At 35.1% G+C, this 19,716-nt stretch overlaps 1 protein-coding gene and 1 long non-coding RNA gene across 3 annotated transcripts; one reads left to right on the top strand and one right to left on the bottom strand.

The window, feature by feature from the left end:
* The first annotated feature begins 664 nt into the window (after window positions 1-664).
* LOC146470647 (uncharacterized) lies at window positions 665-3,735 on the top strand. Its single transcript, XR_014867000.1, has 3 exons — window positions 665-1,139; window positions 1,326-1,498; window positions 2,975-3,735. It is a non-coding gene; the product is annotated as an uncharacterized LOC146470647 (long non-coding RNA).
* An 11,379-nt stretch (window positions 3,736-15,114) lies between these two features.
* Window positions 15,115-19,140, bottom strand: LOC146470646 (protein kinase C-like 3). 2 transcript variants are annotated; one of them, XM_085121850.1, is made up of 5 exons: window positions 18,933-19,140; window positions 17,272-17,532; window positions 16,757-16,844; window positions 16,573-16,634; window positions 15,115-15,240 (listed from the first exon to the last, which is right to left on the bottom strand). In XM_085121850.1, exons 3-5 carry the CDS (start codon window positions 16,837-16,839, stop codon window positions 15,191-15,193), a joined length of 195 nt encoding a protein of 64 aa, XP_084977976.1. In that variant the 5' UTR covers window positions 16,840-16,844; window positions 17,272-17,532; window positions 18,933-19,140; the 3' UTR covers window positions 15,115-15,190. The 2 variants fall into 2 exon arrangements, with proteins under 2 accessions (XP_084977976.1, XP_084977974.1); XM_085121848.1 differs by having other exon boundaries at window positions 17,272-17,388.
* Window positions 19,141-19,716: the final 576 nt, after the last annotated feature.

Raw genomic sequence — 19,716 nt, 5'->3', positions numbered from 1 at the left:
GCTCGATATCTTCAAACTGGAACTCGAAATTAACTTTTCTTATTGTCTGGTAACGAAATGATTGCACGAAGTTGTCCGTTCTGGAAATAAATATGGTATCAAGCTCAGAAAAAGTGGCATGATCAAAACGCCTTGCCCCTCCCCAGCTGGGGCTCAATTAGACTCTGGTACCCAGTGCTCACCACGGGATGTTCCCATGAGTCGGCGCGCGCCGAGGCGGCCATCTTGTTGGCTGCGAAGCTGATGAATTCCTTAGCGGGAACTTTGAAGTGCCTTTGGTGATTTTTCAGATTTTTGTGGGACTGCAAGTTGGTTATAAGGTATGCGCGAGTGTTTTTTACAGATACAATTGTATGTTACGTTTTTCTTAAGGCATAAATTCAGAGTAGAATAAGAAAAGAGTTTTATGGGAGAATTCGAGCCACATGTCGAATGTTCGATGTTATAGAATGACGCAAAACTGCTCGTCAACGCAATTTAACCCAATGCAGTTAAAGGAACCAATCAAAATGTGCAACTTACTTAACAATGTTCACAACTCAGTGCAAGAAATTTAAAAGAGAAGTTTTGTTTTAAAAATGGTTAAATGAAGATCATACTTGCATATAATGTTTGATGGATTGTCATTTCAGTCTAAAATATATATAACAGTGAAAAATGAAAATTTAAAAAAGTTCATATGGAGCTTATTTGGTCTAATTTTAAAGTCATGATTCTTACCGGCTTTAGTTGAAACATTAAAATAAAATAAAAAAAAAACTTAAAAGGTTCTATGTCACAACACCTGAATGTGATTTTATACATCTGCACCAAACAAAGAAACTTCTTTCTTAACTCTAAGGATGGCTACTTTAGCTCCTCTGACTACTAAAATAAATCCTTTATGGTGGTTGTACTAAGTTGAATTCTAAGGCATTCTCAATGCCTGTTCCCTCTACTAAATTTGCGGCCCATCCATTTACACAAAATTAGCAGTTTAAGCTTTTCTTCTCTGAATGATGTCAAGTAACAATAAAACATTATAATTATAATATTATTCTGTGTTACAGGTTGGGCAGTACCAGAGCTGTAAGTGATGTTCTTGAGTTGAAGGGATGTTTGGCTTAATAAAAAGTGTGACTGTTTGACCTTAAACACAGGTGAGTTAAGTAATGTTTAAAACACGAGCGGCAGTGTTTTATCAGGATTCTTCATATTTACTACTGGTGGCAAAACGTTTTGTACATTTACCAGCTACTTTCCTTCAGTTATTGTACAAAAAACATTCAATTTGATGCTCTGGGATGAGAAAGGTTTTCTAAAGCTTTTTGCATTTTTTTGTCTAGGGTATTGCAGAGATGTCTCCTGGAGAAGAGAAGTCAAGAATTTACAAACTGCTGGAAATCAGTTATCCGTCAACACTTCTAGTGAGAGATGAGTTGATTACAAGCCTGTTCCAGATTCCTGGTGTGGAGAAAGAGGGTGAGTGAAAGTGATTATACCTGGCTGCCTTAAGTAGGTTAGCCATTGCTCTGGTTTACATGTGTTGAGGTGCTCAGTTGAAAATATTTTCACCCTCTTTAATGTGAAAAATAACTACCTTATTCTTACTAATTTTCACGATTTTCGCAATTTCCAAAAAAAATGGCGAAATTTAATACTTGCGAGAAAAAAAAACAATTGCGCGAAATTTAATAACATATCATATAACGAAACAATAAGAATTTTAAATGTTCTAAGTTAATCAGGTCTTGTGGTGAATTGTTCTGAACTATCTGACCTTGGAAAAATATTTTTGGTCTCGTTTACTAGCACTCTTTCTCCTATTCACTGTTTTATTCTACTTGTAATTCGGCCAAAACTTCTTTAGTACGGTCAGAAAAGTTTCCATTTGTAGGCTCCTTGTAGTCAGATTGAACCAGACCTTGGTATCTTTCCAGTGTCCTTATTCTTTGTGACAAGTGCGCTCAGCTCAGGGTTAAAAAAAAAAAACACTGACGAAATCGCAAAATTTAGTACACTTTTGCCCTAATTTTTCTTGCAATCGCAAAAATTCATACTCAAGAAATTTGGCTCCCAAATTTTTACGAAATTAAGTATGCGCGAAAATTAGTGAGAAAAGGTACCTCTAGTTCCTGCTTGATAGCTTAACTTGTCTAATGATACTGCTGTGTTAAGTTTACTGCTTTTTCCCACATTAAAGTTTGTCGCATTGCGGCACCATTTTGAAGCAGTTTTCCTCATAGTCCAGACTTTGATGCATGCACCATTATGCCAACTAATTTAAAGTTCATATACCAGTCACAAGCTTGAGATTTTATACGCTTGGCTGAGGGCCAAAATCAATCAATAATGAATGATTCAAATATGGATTGATCCAACGAATCAATAAAAATCAATACTCACTTGCCAAAACGTCTTAGGGATGGAGCCTACTTTTGCTACTGCGCATACATTCTGTGCATCTTGTGATGGTCCGAGAAAGTTGGGTTTCTTAACGGCGGTGCTTGCTAAAACATTTAGATATTTTGCGTGTTTTTATAACTACGTGGAAAAAGCAGATCTTGGCAAGGGTTATTGGAATCCGAAAAGAAAATTAGGAGTAGCCACGCATTTTTTCAGCTTCAATTTGGGAAAAAATTCCATGCATTGTTTTGTATTTTTTTTCTCTTACATGTTTGTAATATTTAATGGTCAACCAACAGTCACAAAAAGTTTGGGTGTTACCCTTCAATTGAGCTAAAATAATGGTGCTCCATTGATAGTGCCAGGTGGAGACCTTGCGTGGTTGTGAAAAGGATGGGATGTGGTAGCAGGGTCATTTTTCACCAATTTGGATCATTCATGACTATTTTTCCCAGGAACCATTAATACTCAAAATCGTTTGCTTTATAAACCAAACCAACGTAGTTTACCAGCCCTGGGTGATTGACAAACACAAATTATAGATTTTTTAACATCTGGTGCAAATCTCTATCTCATATCTACTTTCTAGTCATCCATCAAGACAAGGCAACATTCATTTGCGGCCACTTTCCACCTCTGAGATGTTGAGCGCAGTTTGGAGTGATTGTTTTAAAGGAGGATCAGGAGATCTCTTAGACACTCAGAGTTAGTCTGTGGTAATTGTGTCAGTCCTTAACTTAATTTCTTGGATGGAAACACCTTTTCGAGGTAAACAGTTGATCCATTCTAGTTTTAAGCCTTTAAGCCCTAACAGTGATCAGCATCAAATTTTTCCTTGTAACAACAATGCTTATTCAACCCCTAAAGTTGTAAGAATTAAGGACATGATCACCCAAGGTGAATTTTCTTGATATTTTAATAACTTCTCCCTGGTACTTTTATAAGAAACGTATGAGGACAAGGCAGGCAAATTGATTTTGTTCTTTGATACTAGGGGTTAAAGGGTTAAGAGGAATTTAATTATGCCAGCCCCACATTCCAAAACGGCTCAAAAACTATACTTTTGGGCAGCACAGTGGCACATGCACAGATAAGTAACATGGTTTTCAAATTTTTATTTGGAATACATTTATTACAATGTTTACAATGTAAAAAAAAACAGTTATACAACTGCACATACAATAAGTAGTACATGCACAGACATAATTGGCGTAGTCCTTGGCCTAAAAACCCATTTCCCGGATTTTAGTTGTTTCTTATTCTCCTCATTGCTCTCCATAATTCTTAAGGAACTGGTTGGGAGAATTTGTTTAAACATCATTTCATTTTTGTGTAAGGGGAAAATAGATACTCATCACTATTGGGGCCTAAAGGGTTAAATCATCTTTTGCAGTATCAGTGAGATATGCTACCAAAACAGAATGGGGAATTGAAACTCGGAATTCAAAGGCCATAACTAATGACTACAATGAGAAGAACAAACGTTAACTGTCATTGCTTTTTAGTAAATTTTAGTTGACGAGTAGGCATAAGATGATGAATGAATGTATAGTATTAGTTCAAAAATTAGGCAGAAAACCAGAGTGTATAGTATTAGGATGAAAATTAGGCCAAAAACCAGAGTGTATAGTATAAGCAGAAAACCAGATTTATTAGGATAAACATTAGGCCAAAGTCCATGCTGTATAGCATTAGGATGAAAATTAGGCCAAAAGCCATAGCGTATAGCATTAGGATGAAAATTAGTCCAAAATCCATAATCTATAGTAGTGGGATAAAAATTAGGCAAAAAAACATGGTGTATAGTATTAGGACAAAGTCTATACTGTATAGTATTTGCCTTGGATGAAAATCCGGCCAAAATCCAAAGCGTATAGGATTAGGACGAAAATGAAACTAAAACTCATAGTTCATAGTATTAAGATGAAAATTAGGCCAAAATCCATAGTGTATACTATTATGACAAAAATTAGGCCAAAATCGATGGTCTATAGTATTTGGATGACAATTAGGCCAAAATCTATAGTATATAGGATTAGGACAAAAATTACACCAAAATCCATAGTGTATAATATTAGCAGGAGAATTAGGCTAAATTCGACAGTGTATAGTACTGGGATGAAAATTAGGCCAAAATTCATAGTGTACAATATTAGAAGGAAAATTAGGCCAAAATCTATAGTCTATAGGATTAGGATAAAAATTATGTCAAAAGGCATAGTCTATAGTATTAGGATGAAATTAGGCCAAAATTCATAGTGTACAATATTAGAAGGAAAATTAGGCCAAAATCTATAGTCTATAGGATTAGGATAAAAATTATGTCAAAAGGCATAGTCTATAGTATTAGGATGAAAATTAGGCCAAAATCCGTAGTGTTAAGTGATACGATGAAAATTAAGCCAAAATCCATAGTCTTTAGTATTAAGATTAAAATTATGCCAAAATCCATAGTCCATAGTAAAAGGATGAAACTAGGGAAAAATTCATAGTGTATAATATCAGAATGAAAATTAGCGTAAAATCAAAACTCTAGATTATTGGGAGATAAATTAAGGCGAAATTCATAGTTTGTAGTTATAGGATGATAATTAAGCCAAAATCCAGTGTTAAGCGATACGATTAAAATAAGGGCAAAATCCACAGTGTATAGTATTAGCATGAAAATTACACCACAATCCATAGTGTAAAGGATTAGAATGAAAATTAGGCCAAAATCCATAGTGTATAGTATTACTATGAAAATTAGGCAAAAATCCCTACTCTATATTATTAGCACCAAAAATTAGGCCAAAATCCAGTCTATAGTATTAGGATGAAAATTAGGTCATAATCTATAGTGTATAGTTTTAGGATGAAAATTAGGCCAATTCCATAGTCCATAGTATTAGGATGAAAATTAGGCCAAAATCGATAGTGTTGGATTAGGATGAAAATTAGGTCATAATCCCTAGTCTATAGTATTAGGATGAACATTAGGCCAATATCCATAGTGTATAGTATTAGGATTAAAATTAGGCCAAAATCCATAGTCCATAGTATTAGGATTAAAATTAGGCCAAAATCCATAGTGTATAGTATTACTATGAAAATTAGGCAAAAATCCCTACTCTATATTATTAGCACCAAAAATTAGGCCAAAATCCAGTCTATAGTATTAGGATGAAAATTAGGTCATAATCTATAGTGTATAGTTTTAGGATGAAAATTAGGCCAAAATCCATAGTCCATAGTATTAGGATGAAAATTAGGCCAAAATCGATAGTGTTGGATTAGGATGAAAATTAGGTCATAATCCATAGTCTATAGTATTAGGATGAACATTAGGCCAATATCCATAGTGTATAGTATTAGGATTAAAATTAGGCCAAAATCCATAGTCCATAGTATTAGGATTAAAATTAGGCCAAAATCCATAGTTTATAGTATTAGGATGAAAATTAGGCCAAAATCCATAGTGTATAATATTAGGATGACAATTAGGCCGAAATCCATAGTCTATAGTATTAGGATCAAAATTAGGTCATAATCCATAGTCTATAGTATTAGGATGAACATTAGGCCAATATCCATAGTGTATAGTATTAGGATGGAAATTAGGTCAAAATCCATAGTGTTGGATTAGGATAAAAATTAGACCAAAATCCATAGTCTATAGTATTAGGATCAAAATTAGGTCATAATCCATAGTCTACAGTATTAGGACGAAAATTAGGGGAAAATCCATAGTCTATAGTATTAGGATGAAAATTAGGCCAAAATCCATAGTCCATAGTATTAAGATGTAAATTAGGCAAAAATCCAGTCTATAGTGTTAGGATGAAAATTAGGTCATAATCCATAATGTATAGTAATAGGTTGAAAATTAGGCCAAAATCCATAGTCCATAGTATTAGGATTAAAATTAGGCCAAAATCCATAGTCTATAGTATAAGGATGAAATTAGGCAAAAATTTCATAGTGTTTAATATTAGGACGAAAATTAGGCCAAAATCTACAGTGTAGAGTACTGGGGAAAAGATTAGGCCAACATCCATTGTGTATAGTATTAGGATGAAAATTAAGAAAAAATCATGAGATTGATATTTTGTGATTGTAAATATTTTCCATTAATTTAAATTTTCTTCAATTTTTGACATCTTTTTACTAAGATCTGGCAGCTTTACTCGTAATGTTGCCATTAGCATATGACAAGTTAAGAAATAAATTTGCCGAATTTTGCAAAATGTCAAGGTCTTTAGAGATCTGATTGAAACTGAAGGAGAGTAAAGAAAGAGAAGCAGCATTTCATTTTACAACAATTGTAGGTTTCTTTGAAAATTTGTATATCACAGGATTAGTTCTCTTTATTATTTTGCTAACTTTTAATGCGGCAAATTCGTTTCTGAACTTGTCTTCATCTTTATCTAATATTTAAAAATGTCACATTTTTCTTGTTCTTTTTAAAATAAATATAAAAATCAGGGTTCTTGTTCTGACAATGTCTATCTCGTGGAGTTCACTGAATTGTAGTAAATAAAAGTTAAAAATCAGAAGAAACTATGTAGACATGAAAAATAATAAAAACTACAAAAAAGTGCTTTGGAAGTAGTGTTGGTTATTGTAATGACGTGGGATCTGGAATAAATTTAATTTTGATAATATTCCACATGCATGATGTCAGAATAAATTAAACCGCAGTATGCATACATGATGACATCATAACCATTAACATACATGAATATTCATTGGCATTAGACTCAGATTCAGATTCAGTTTCAAACTTGATTCTGATACCGGATCTGATTCTGAGTTTGGAGCCTTGGAATCAAATTTTGAAATCGGTATCAGAATCAAGTTTGAATCTGAGTCTAATGCCAATGAATATTCATGTATGTTAATTGCTATGATGTCATCGCGCATGAATAATGAATGAAGCATCTCATTGTCTTTAAATATTCCATCTTCCTTTGAGTAGCCATATGGGACAGCAAAGTCAGACTCAATCAAGAAGTCACAAATTAAACGTAATTTTTTTTATTAATAAACAGCACAAATATTACAGTTACACCTGATATTAAAAGTGAAAAATTTCGCCACGTTATAAGGAGCTTGATTCCAGGCAAACTTTTCTAATTTTATGTTTGAATTGTGGATATTTTGTTAGAATAATTTTTTTGTCAAATTATGTTCGGCAACAGTTTTCAAATAGACAATTTACTGGAAATTTTTTGGGAAAATTTATTTTGTTCGAACAAGTCTAAGCTGATGTCAAATTTTGTGGTACAACAACTTTAGTGATGCAAGGAGTTTAAAACATTTTGTTGCCACAAAACTTGAAGTTGTTAGCTGTTGCCAAACAGAATTTTACAACACAATTTATTCTAATATTACATTCAAAATTCCAAAATTGATGGGAATCACTCTGAAGTTGACAACAACTTACTTTTTAAAATGATCACAATTTTAAGCTTGTAAATATTAACAATTAAAAGGTTTGATGGAAGAGGCATAAGTGACTATTTGAATATGAATTGTTTCAAAATAACTGTTTTCAACAAAGAATTTATAAATAATTTCTTTTGTCAAGTTAAAGAAAAAGTAACTAGCCAATTCCTCCAATTTAGGAGTGCAAGCCAAAACTGTGATCATTTGAAGCAATTTGGATTAATAACAAAGTCACATATCCCTATTTCTCCAGGCCCTTCATCCTAAGGCACAAGTTACAGCAATATTACATGTGACCCTATTTGGGAAATCCAGGCTTAATGAAAATTTTAAATGCGTTGACAATGCATTGCACTACGTTCTCAACACATTCTTGAAATACAGGCAATGTTCTAAAATGTCCACAATGTTTTGGCAACTTTTTCACAACACTTGGGTAAAACGTTTCAAAAATGAACGCGCTTAAGCTCAAGAGAGAATGTTCTTCAAGTAACAGATCAAACACGAGGAAGAGTGTTTCCTCCAATTTCCAAACACCAAGAATAGGTTGAAAAAACGAGGCGTAGCCGAGTTTTTCAAACCAACTTCGAGGTGTTTGGAAATAGGGGGAAACACTCTTTCGAGTGTTTGATATGGCTTCTCAAACTATTGATAATTCTTGGAGAAATTCGAAGCAAAAGTTCACAAAATTTTATGATAATTAAGATCAGATTTCCAAACCTTCTTCACGGTTGTGATTTCCTTCGTTTTCTCTTCATGAATTATTAATGAGTTTGAGAATGCATTGTCAATGTTTTAAAATGCGTTGAAATGAAAAAAAATGGTACGACGCAATTTTTGTTAAGCCTGGTTCCCCAAATAGGATCACATATACAAGAAACTTTACAAGCAAAAAATAAATATCAAGTGCAGTCTGCAATGAGAATTTTGACAATAAAAAATGAATCCCTGCCCATTGTTACAAAGAGAGATACAATTGAAGGGTTGAAAGTGAGAATATTGTATGTAATGTTTGGACCTCAAGTGAACTTTCAAATTGTTCAGAAACACCTGAAATTCTGATTGTGGCCTTCAATTAAAGACTGAACTGTCTATTCTAGTGGCATCTTCTGAAGATCTTTGTTTGAATGAGACACAAAAGAAACCTTGCTACTTTAAAAGAAGATTTTACAAGCTGCTTCTGAACAATTTGGAAACTCAACGCCCATACAGTAAACACCCACATGATAAAACAAGTGGATCAAGAACCTCCAGGCTGGAATTTGTCATTTTAGACACCTGTTATATTAGAACCTTACAATAAATATATGAAGACTTATTCAGGCTGACCTTGAAAAAGTAGGTTCTTAAATGTGGGTGTTTACTGTATTGATTGTGGTGAGGGTAAAAGGCAGAATGAGTTTGCCGAATGGCATAATTATGCAAAATATGAGATATACAGAATGACTTAAAGAAATAAATTAACTGAAGAGCGTGCCCTGTTTTCACACCAATTTTATAAAAGTAACAGTTTTTACCATGTTGCGGACTCTAACGGAAAATTAAACAACTAAACAACAGGGCCCAGTTGCTCGAAGCATGGTTAGCGCTAACCCGAGTTAAATGCCATGACAACCTATAGGTTTTAATACCTCTTAACCAATGGTTAGCGCTTTCCATGCTTTGAGCAACTCAGCCCAGATCAACAACACCTTGTCAACTGAAGTCGCAAGGAGAAAAGTGAACATGAAATTTCATTTACTACGAATTTACTTATAGTTCCTTGAATGCACAAACTATAAATAGTATCCATTGATTTCTTCACCCTTACTTCTTCCTAACCAGCAATCAGACATTTTCTTTCCCAGGTTTGTATTTTCTAATCCTTGATCTGTTATCTAGTTGTTTAATATTCGCCCAGAGTTTGCAGCATCAAAAAAGCTGCTGCTGTTATAAAATTGGCACAAAAACAGGGAGCACCCTTCAGTTAATTTATTCCCTGCATAAATCGCATTTCTCATAATTATGCAATTCTGCACTTCATGCCACATGCCAATCGCAAACTCATTCCGCCTCTTACCCTCACCATATTGGTTGGTAGGAGCACTGATGTCCAGAAATGCACACAGCAGCAATTTTGGCTAATTGAAAAATTTTGTCAATCCTTTAATTTTCAAAATTTAGACCTTAAGAAATCCCATCCAACATTCCATATTGCCACACTTTACACTTCTTTCGTCAAATTCATTGCCTTTCTAGTACCATTTTACTTAGCTCATTCACTAAAAATTGGGACGTTTGTTCAAATCCACCGTGGTACCCTGCTTCTGAACTCATTTGCACTGAATCTCACTCAACCTTTGGCCGCTTCTGTCAAATCTGCCATTTTTGCCATATCAAAAAAATTAACACATATTTTGGCAAGAATGGTGGTTATGAGGAGATTTAGACAAAGGTAAACATTTCACGTTTACAACTGAAAAGCTGAATTGTCAGCACAAAAGGGTTAATTTGAAATATGGTAAATTTGATGAAATTTCACCCAAACTCAACCTTGCCAAAAATTTGTCAAATTCGCCACTTTTGTGGTATCACACTGAACTCATTCAAATTTAACCTAAAGCTCTGGAAGAATTTTCTCAGGTCCATTTTTTTGGTCCAATTTGCCACGTTGCTCCTTCTGCAGTACCCAGCTCATTAGCTATAAATCTTAGGCTTTGGTGAAATTTCACCAGATCTGCCATTTTTGTAACTTTCACAGGGTTCATAAAATGTGTCTCTTGTGGTACTCTTTCATTCATCTTATGCGCCTTTGATCTTGACCATTGTCAGTAATTCCATCAAAAACCACCATCTTTGCCATTTTAATTAAACCAAATTAATGTTCAACGTGGATCAAGGGTCAGGGATCAGGAATCTTTTTTAATAATGATGAACTATCACTACATCATCAAATTTCACAATTTTTAGCTAGTAAATAGCTGGTAAATTTTTATTGTTCATCTTTGGCTTAGTTCACTGAAATCCTGCACAAATTTGAAGCAATTTGTATTGTGCCCATAAACACTACTCAACAAATAGTCCCTATCTAAAGTTATGCTCTTTTGTTGCAAAACTATAAACGTTACCATGCCAAAGTATGTTGACAGTCTCAACTTGATTACCAAAAGAGCAAAGAATCAAGTATTTGGATGATCAAGACTATTTACTCAAAAGTAAACTACAAGAAGATTCTTGACACTTGATTCTCAAGAGAATCAACGAATGGAAACATTCTTCAAATGTTTTGAGAAAACGATTTATTTCTTGAGAAAAGAACAAGAACTAAACTTGAGCTTAGCCAATAGCCGAAATCATTTCTCCAAGCTCAAATACATTGTTTAACCTTCCATCAAACTAAATTAAAAAGTCCAAGCTAGAGAGAAAGAAAATGGGAAATTTACTGTGCAATAAATTTCATAATTCAATCAGACAGCACACTGATAATTTGAATAACTGAGTAATGCAACACTTCATGCTTTTCAACATTTTGACTTTGATAAAACCAAAAAATATTCTAACAGCTTAATCGAAAGTGCAATTAAGTAGAACTGAAGCCAAGGTTTCAAGGAAAAAAATGTTTTCCCAGCTGAAACGCTGGGAAGATTTCAGTCATGAGCTAAGAAATCTAACTGTGAAAACCACAAGCCAAAAATATTTAAGACAGGTCTTTGAAGGAAAAACACCATTAGTTGTACTTTTGAGCTTCCTTGCAAGGGACTTAGCAAGATAAACTTTTGAATCAATGTTAATGTAATTTAGGGGACACGGTTTAACCCAATCCTTGATCCGCGACCCCTAGTTTTCCAGACCCAAGGGTTCATGGAGCCTGAAAACAGTAAATTTGGCAGAAATGGTGGTTATGACAAAATTTCACTAAAGTCAGCACTACATGTTCATAAGGAGTGAAAGCAGGAAGGGAGCAGCAGATTTCAAGCAGACAAAATTTTGCAAAAGTCTTGACCCTTGTTGAAATTTTGTAAATTCTACCATTTCACAAAATTTATCCTTTTCAAGTACCCTCCTACTCATCTAATTTTTGCTACCTTTGCAAAAAATGAAAATGGTTTTGAAATAAGTAGGTAAATCTGGATCGTACAGGTGAGTGTAGTCCTGAGAAGCACTGTTTGGGCTGACATTGACTGATGTCTCAACAACCAGAGAGGAAGTCATTGTTGGACTTAGTATAATAACTATTGAGGAGTGGCAGTAGATGGTGTAAATGCATCCAGTTATCAACCAGATTGGTCAATGAAGTGGCACTGTTGTTGCTCATGAATCTGTCAGTTAAGCCACGATTGTACACTGGCTGTGAAGACTGTAAAACGTGATAATGCGTTTTGTTCCATATTTTATTAAAATGACCATCAGTCTATTGTTAGTGAAATTAGTCCCTTTTTCGATTGTTTGCCTGCTTTGTTGATGTTGCTCAAAAGTTGCTGTTAAGGTACAGGTATCTGTTATTAACAGTTCAGCAGTGTTCATTCTAAGTTAGTAAAACAGCTTGATTTGTGATTACTGATGATCAAAAATTCACTGAACTCAGATAATGATGTCCGCTCTGGTTATCAAAATGTCAGTCAACGTCACCCCAAACAGCCCCACTCAGGACTGACACTTACCCGGATGATCATCAGTTACCTACTTATACTTAGACTCAAAATTTGTCTCTCTTGTGCTACCGCCCCCCCTCCAAGTTAGTTGATTTGCATGAAATCCACCTTAAACAAAAGATAATCAAATCTGCCATTTGACCACTTTGGTTGAATTTGCATCTTTCAAAAAAACTCTTCTAGTCAGTTCTTTCTCTCTAGTCAGATCATTTGGGATGATCTAACAAAATGCATTGTGTTTTTCGTAACATTTAGTCAAATGCACCATTTTGTCAAACAGATCTGAACTTTCACCCACTTAACTTAACTTTGTTAGATCTTAACTTTTCATTGTTGTGTGCACTGTTGAGTTGCATGCATTTCTGGACATACCTAGTAAACTATACTAAAAATGAAAATACAGCTCAGCTGTAGATGCAGGAATGTTTATGCCATACACCCTTAAGATACAGCCATTTATTAATGTATGTGAAAAATTAAAAAAATTGCAAAAATCAGCATCACCTTGTCTTTTGTATTATAGAAAGTCATATCGACAACTTTTTGCAAGTTGAGAGGTTGAAAGGGTGCATAAAAAATGTTTGAATTGACTTCACGGCCGCTTGTTAACTGAGTTCATTATAAGAATTTTTGTCATATTCAGTGATAAAGCCTGGTTCACACTAGCAACATAATGACATAATGGCATGGTCACAGATGAAGGTCTGGCCCACCCTCAATTGGGACCAAGGCAAAGGCATAAAGAGTCTAATGTTGAATTTTACTTGTAGGTTAATTTTTGGTTTTTATCAAAACTACACATAAACTCTGGATAAGAAATTGGGCTAGGTTTCTTGATCAAAATATAAAATGCCATAATGTTATACAATATAATTTGTACTGTACCAAAACTGAGAGCAATTCGAAGAAAACAAATAAATATAGCTGTTGCCCCTACCCAATCATCAATAGCCGAAGTTTCGAAAAATTAAACTTCGGCATCACTTCGAGGGCTCCGGGGAATAAATTGTAGAGTTCATACTGGATTATTCCCCAGAGCCTCGCAGTGATGTTTATTGTTTCAGGCTTAATTTTAATATATTGAAATTGGGCTATTTATGTGATACCATTAGTATGGTATCAATTATTTTCTCAACTTTAGTTGAACTACACTGGCTTCCTATTAGGTATTGCACTGTTTTTAAGATTAATTCTTTTAGTTTATAAATTTCTTAATGCTTTGGCCCTGTCATATTTGTCTGATCTTCTAGCTTATTGTAGGAGTTTGTACTCTTTACAATCTGTTAGCAATGGCAACTTTGTTGAACCATCCTAGAAGACATGAACTTATGTTTCGCAGTATGTGCCCCTAGATTGTGGAATTCGTTGCCGCTTTCAATACGCAGAAGTTCGTCTGTTGACATTTTGAAAAATAATTTGGAAGACTGATCTTTTTAACAAGTTTGTTAGTCAAAGTTTGTGAATTTTATTTATCTGTTGTAAAGCGCCATAGACATGCGCAATAAAAAAACTTTTATTATTACTATTATTATTATTATTATTATTATTATTATTATTATTAATTTAACATAGCACTAAAATGGATCTGCTTTTCTTGTGGTTTTCTCCATAGTCTGAATTGTCATTGTCTATTAAGGTGTGAACCAGGCCTAAGTGGTGTTAAGTTATTAGTTTTTGAGGTAATGATTACAAACTATTTCCGCCCACATCAAAATTCTCATGAAGTCACCCAATGCCTTTTCCATGCACCCCTTTCACTTTAGCCCTTCCATCTCTTTCCCATCCCAACTCTCTTAAGAATTTTAAGAGTTCCTAAACTAATTACCCTGTACCTGCAAAACTTGTTCTCTAGCACAGCGTTTCCAATGGCTTTGGAAGCTTGACATAGTTACATGTAATCTAAAGTGTTGCTCTCGGCATAAAGCATACAACAAAGGATCCTTCCTGAAAAGCCAAACAAGAAAAATAAGCTTAATAGCTTGTAAAGATTGTTAATTCTGAAGTTTGACTGAATGTTCTTATTTCTAACTTTTTTGTTGGTTTTCAACACCCTGCAGTCTGACAGGGGTACCACACGAAAAAATTAAAATTAATCAATTGTGACCTGGATTGCAGACGTTTTCCTGGACTTGCATGGCTAATCAATAAACATACAAAAATTGTCATGTTAAACTACCTTAAGTTCTGGTTGGCGACTGTAATATTCATGTTTATCATGACTGGTATAATAAATACAGTGTATTAATATGATAACTTTGACAACATCTGACATGAATCAATAGCAAAGAGAAAAAAATTTTGTCACTTGCATTTTGTGACATTCCTTTAATCTGGGACAGTTTGCCATCAAAAGAACATGCAATAATAGAAGAATCCTTTCAAATGTTACCGATCTGTGACAATCATGCTTCATTTGCCCAAGTAAACACTATGCTTGAAGCGATTAGTTGGTTTTACTGTAATTGGTTTCCGTTAATCCTGTTTCTACTGTATACTGTAATTTGTAAACAACTTAATTTGATTTATTTTGTAATATTTTTATTGTAATTAATGTAATTTAACAGGGAAGAGCCACCCAGTGGATCTGTTAATAAACCATTATTATTATTATTATTATTATTATTATTATTATTATTATTATTATTATTTACAGTAAAGTACAAAGACTGCTGTGCAAGGTACATGTGATGTCTGGCCATACTTACATTTTTTTCAACAAAACAGCTTAGTAAACGGGCTGACCATTGCTAGACTGTGGGATCATTACAGACACCACTGAAGGAACAACTTGTCAACACTGCAAAGACAAACACAAGGAGACTCGTTAAGAAAACTGCAGCTATTTCGTCAGTCTCCCTGGTGTCTTGAAAGACATGTTCATCACATCAAGCTGATTAATAGCAAATCAGACATTTTATTGAAAGAGGAAGGATTTTTGCCATGAAGCTTGGGATAGCCTGCAAGACAGGCGTGTGAAACATACATGTATATAGGGCGCGAGGGAGGGAGATGCATGGCTCGCGCATCCCATATTTTTCATGCGCCTGCTACGCGGGCTAACTTAGCGATTTCCCATCTACTCTGAGTTGTGAACATTGTTATGTTGTATATGTACTACATATTTGATTGGTTTCTTAATTGCATTGTAAATAATTTTCATCTTTTAACTTTTTAATGGGCCAATTCCGAGTTGCTGTGAACCTCATTATGAAAGCAAGGCTAAGTGCAAAACTTTTCAGATGAAAATTTTAGTTTTATTTGAATACGAATGAAAACTAATTTTCCTAATAAAAACTTTGCACTTAACCTCGCTTTCATAATGAGATCCAAAGTAACTCGGAAATGGCCCATTGTATTGTAAATGATTTTCTTTTTAACTGTTTGTACAAGTGTCCTCTTAGGATTTTTAATATTGGAGACTGATCTTACTATGGAAATTCAGTTTCCCAAAATTATTCTCCGGTCATGTAAGCCCCTCCCCCTAACTGTAGACTGTACTTACATTATATGACAAAGTAATACACTTACACTACAGTAAAACCCTTTGAGTAAGAACCTTCCATTTTAAAATTTAGCCTACACAGGTTCTTAATTAACAGAAAATTTAGGCTATCTGCAGGTTCTTATTTTCTGAAGGAAAAAAATCACATTGTAGATAGTGGAATTTAGTAGTAATTGGCCTTCGAGTGACGACGCGCAGCCGAGTTTTTTAAATTAACATCTTTCGACTGTTTCATATAGCTTGTCAAACCATTGATAATTCTTGAAGAAATCTGAAGCAAAAATCCCCAAATGTTATGCCAATAGACCTGATTTCCGATATATTTTAATATATTTTTAAAAAATTCTAGCGAAATTACTCTGAGGTTTAGAGATGAATATTAATTTCTTTTGTATTATTCCCCCAAGCCTTGATCATAGCCAAGCTAGAATTTTAATATATCGGAAATGGTCTATTAAGATCACACTTCCAAGCCTCTTTCACGGTAGAAATTTCCTTTGCTTTCGTTTCATGAATTTCTAATGAGTTTGAGAAGTTGATAAGTTGATTTCTTTTATTTAACATCGGAATGCCTTGCAGGAAACAGGACAACCAAGGAAACTATTTGTTATCAAGAGGCTACTTTACCTTTGAATGATGCCTGTGTGTTAAGAAACCCCAGTGTGCATATTATCTCACATGTATAAAATCTGAAAAAGTGGAAATATATGTTACATTCAGAGTTATGTTATATTAATTATGCCTGTTAGTAAAACGAGAGGAATCTACAAATTAAAGTACTTCTTTAAAGATTCAATTTGTTTGTACATACCTCGCTGGAGCTTCCTTCAATCTTCTCCGGACCATGATCATATTTTCCAGGTCACCACCGGGCATAAATTCTAAAGTGGCCATGAGTTCTGTTGTGAAAAAGAAAAAACATTGTTTCAGGAAAATATTATAAAAATCCAGCAGCCATGAGTTCTGTTTTGAAAAAGAAAAACATTGTTTTAGGAAAATATTATAAAAATCCCGCGTTTCTTCAGTTCAGTGACTGAACTGAAGTTTCTTTTTGAAGCCAAAAGACAGACAGATGCAAGTATAGAAAAGAAAAATTTCTATTCGTGTGGATGTTCCGGTGCGAACATTGTTCTTAGGTACTTTTCAACATTATAATTAATTTAATTTAAGGTCACAGGGGCTTACATCCAGATTTTTTTGGTATGTTACAGTGTATGTGGTTGACTGCCCCAATACCTTCATGTTTATCTACACTGCATGCCACAATCACAAAAGAATACTTGGGAAGTACAGTGATGCTACACCTGTACACAGTCATTCACGTACCTCAAAGAACAGTTTTCTTGTGTAAACAGTCAGTTTTCCAGTGAAGAGTTCCTCAGGTGCATAATAACTGTCACAATCCAGCTGAGACAAAAATGCTGCAGCAATCCACGCTTCAGCCTACAGAAAATTTGACTCAGTCACAGCTGTCATTAGCAGCCGGCAGTCGGCCATTCAGGCTGGCAATTACTTTTAACCCTTTAAGGTCCAATATCAATGTGTACATGTATATTCTCCTCACAATCCTCCATATATTGTCTTATGCTATAAGTTGGGAGATTTTGGTATGTTATACTACAGTTATGCCAAACTGAATTCATACATGTACATGTAAATTATGAGTACAGTGTAACTACATTACAAAAGTTGGTTAATTTGGTTACATGTATCGTGGATTTATTTGTACAACCACTTGTCAGTGTTCAACTCACTTCGGAATTAAACTCGATGTATGAAACCAAGTCGCATTACGGTCATGTTTAAGTCAAACTAGATTAGCAAGACACTGGCACAACGTTTGAAACAAGCCTTAGTCTTGCCCTTTTTTTTCTCTGTCTACTGTCATTGCAGTTTCAAACACACAACGCCACAACCTAATAGCCTTGCTTAAAAAATCAATGTGTTAAAATAAAGATTATGTATGTACCATATTTCCTTGAATAAGCACCCGGGCACTTATTTAAAATTTCGGCTAAAAGGAGGGGCGTTTATTGGAAGGAGGACGTTTAATTGAGGGCCGGGGGAGGTGGGGGGTTGCCCATTTATCAAGAGCGTGGCAATAGGACAAAAATTAAAAGAACAGATAATGCACATAAAGGAACTCTGCAAGCACATGGAGATAGAAATAACTGGAAGTGACTTAACGGAAAAGAAACTATTCTCCTGTAGTGATTCCACTGTAGTTGAAGCTTAAAAAGTTATAAATAAAGTGAAAAATTATAGAAACAGGGGGTGCTGACCATTTACATGGAAAACCCGGAAATTCCAGTTGGAAAATCAAATGGTACGCATCATTCCATTTGGAGTACTTCTGGTCAAAGTGATGCATTTTTATTACTCCTTTTAGGATTTACAGCTGATGTTCATACATTTCGCATGTTATCCATCTTTTGTTAAGGCAAGCGAAATCATTTCGTATTTCCACCGAAAATTTCCATCCGGGTGGTTTGCGTAAATGGTAAGCACCCAGGTTTTCCTTGTATCCCTACTATTTAATAAAGTGAGTGGGGAGGGGTGCTTGTTTTACGTTATGGCCTAGGGGTGGGTGCTTATTCGGGGGAGGGCACTTTTTTGAAGCGTGGCGCTTATTCGAGGGAATACGGTATGTATGGGGCGGTTAGAGGAGAGAGTCTGTGAGACCACGTGGCTCAGGAACCTCAAATCATTTGAAAACGAACATGCAGTCACAAAAAGCGAGGAAGCTAGCACAAAACGATTAATGTTTGATAAGCTCACTGGCAAAGACGATAAATTCGTGATTAACGACGTCTCAGGGGCACAAAAATGAGTGAGATGTAGATCCACAAAAAGAACGGTCCTCGTCGCAGTACAGTGAAAAAAGACAGCTTATAAGCTGAGACTTAATTAGGCCTATTACAATTGGCTTTCCTTGGAATAAAGGTACAACAACAACAACAACACCACAAACGAATAAATGAACCAACCTCTTTAACTCCTCCGGTGAAAGAACATTCGTTTCACGGATATTCGCAAAACCACGTGCACTCCAGCTCCAAGAAAGGAACGAGCGATTCGTAGTCGAATAACCATTCGAAATTGTCCCCTTCAAACTCACTCGCTTAGCAATAGCCTCAGAATCCTCTTCCACTGACTAATTCTATCCGGAATTATCTCTCACACAAAGAGAAGGCATTAAAATGTTCAATTTGTTGTTGTATGGCCACCATTTTGGGTTTCCCGCGGCCTTCCCGGGTTGGTCTATTGCGCATGACATACCAAGACTCGACCCAAGCGACCCGGTTTGTTGTCCGGTTTTCGAGAAAATTTCCCCCGGCACTTAGCAAAGGCTCCCCCTAAATAACAAAATAAAACTCTTGTTGTTGTTCACAGATTTTGAACAACAACGAAAACCTGACCGAGTTTCCCACTTCTTATCTAACAACCGAAGTGGTTCTTAAACCTAAAACTTGCTCGAACATCAAAACGAATTATTATTCTAAATTGTAGAGGAGTGGTCGTTAGAGTGTGCAAGCAGGTTTCTTAGGTTGAAGTCGCCCTTGTATGCCACGAAAGGTAAACAAACTTGTACACTCTAACTAGCAGTATGGATCGCGTGCGTGTCAACGTCCCCGTTGCCATAGCTGCAGGTACATCAGCCCTGACACCGAGATAAGAGGCCCTAATTACTCTTCCTCTGTCCGTGGCCATTTCCCCTACCAGTCCAGTAATCTTGTGTACTGCATATTCTGTAACCGATGCCCTACCATT

This window comes from Pavona decussata, unplaced genomic scaffold, assembly GCF_977016875.1.
Source record: "Pavona decussata unplaced genomic scaffold, jaPavDecu1.1 SCAFFOLD_113, whole genome shotgun sequence".
Lineage (NCBI taxonomy): Eukaryota > Metazoa > Cnidaria > Anthozoa > Scleractinia > Agariciidae > Pavona > Pavona decussata.
This window is presented reverse-complemented; position numbering and strand designations above follow the sequence as displayed.

What these genes read in the sequence shown, in the direction of transcription:
- LOC146470646 (XM_085121850.1), bottom strand. Translation starts at nt 16,839, where the DNA reads ATGGCCACTTTAGAATTTATGCCCGGTGGTGACCTGGAAAATATGATC. An exon ending in TTGAAGGAAGCTCCAGCGAG is followed by an intron (nt 16,635 to 16,756) that starts GTATGTACAAAC and finishes CCACTTTTTCAG; the next exon opens with ATTTTATACATGTGAGATAA. An exon ending in CACACAGGCATCATTCAAAG is followed by an intron (nt 15,241 to 16,572) that starts GTAAAGTAGCCT and finishes TTGTCTTTGCAG; the next exon opens with TGTTGACAAGTTGTTCCTTC.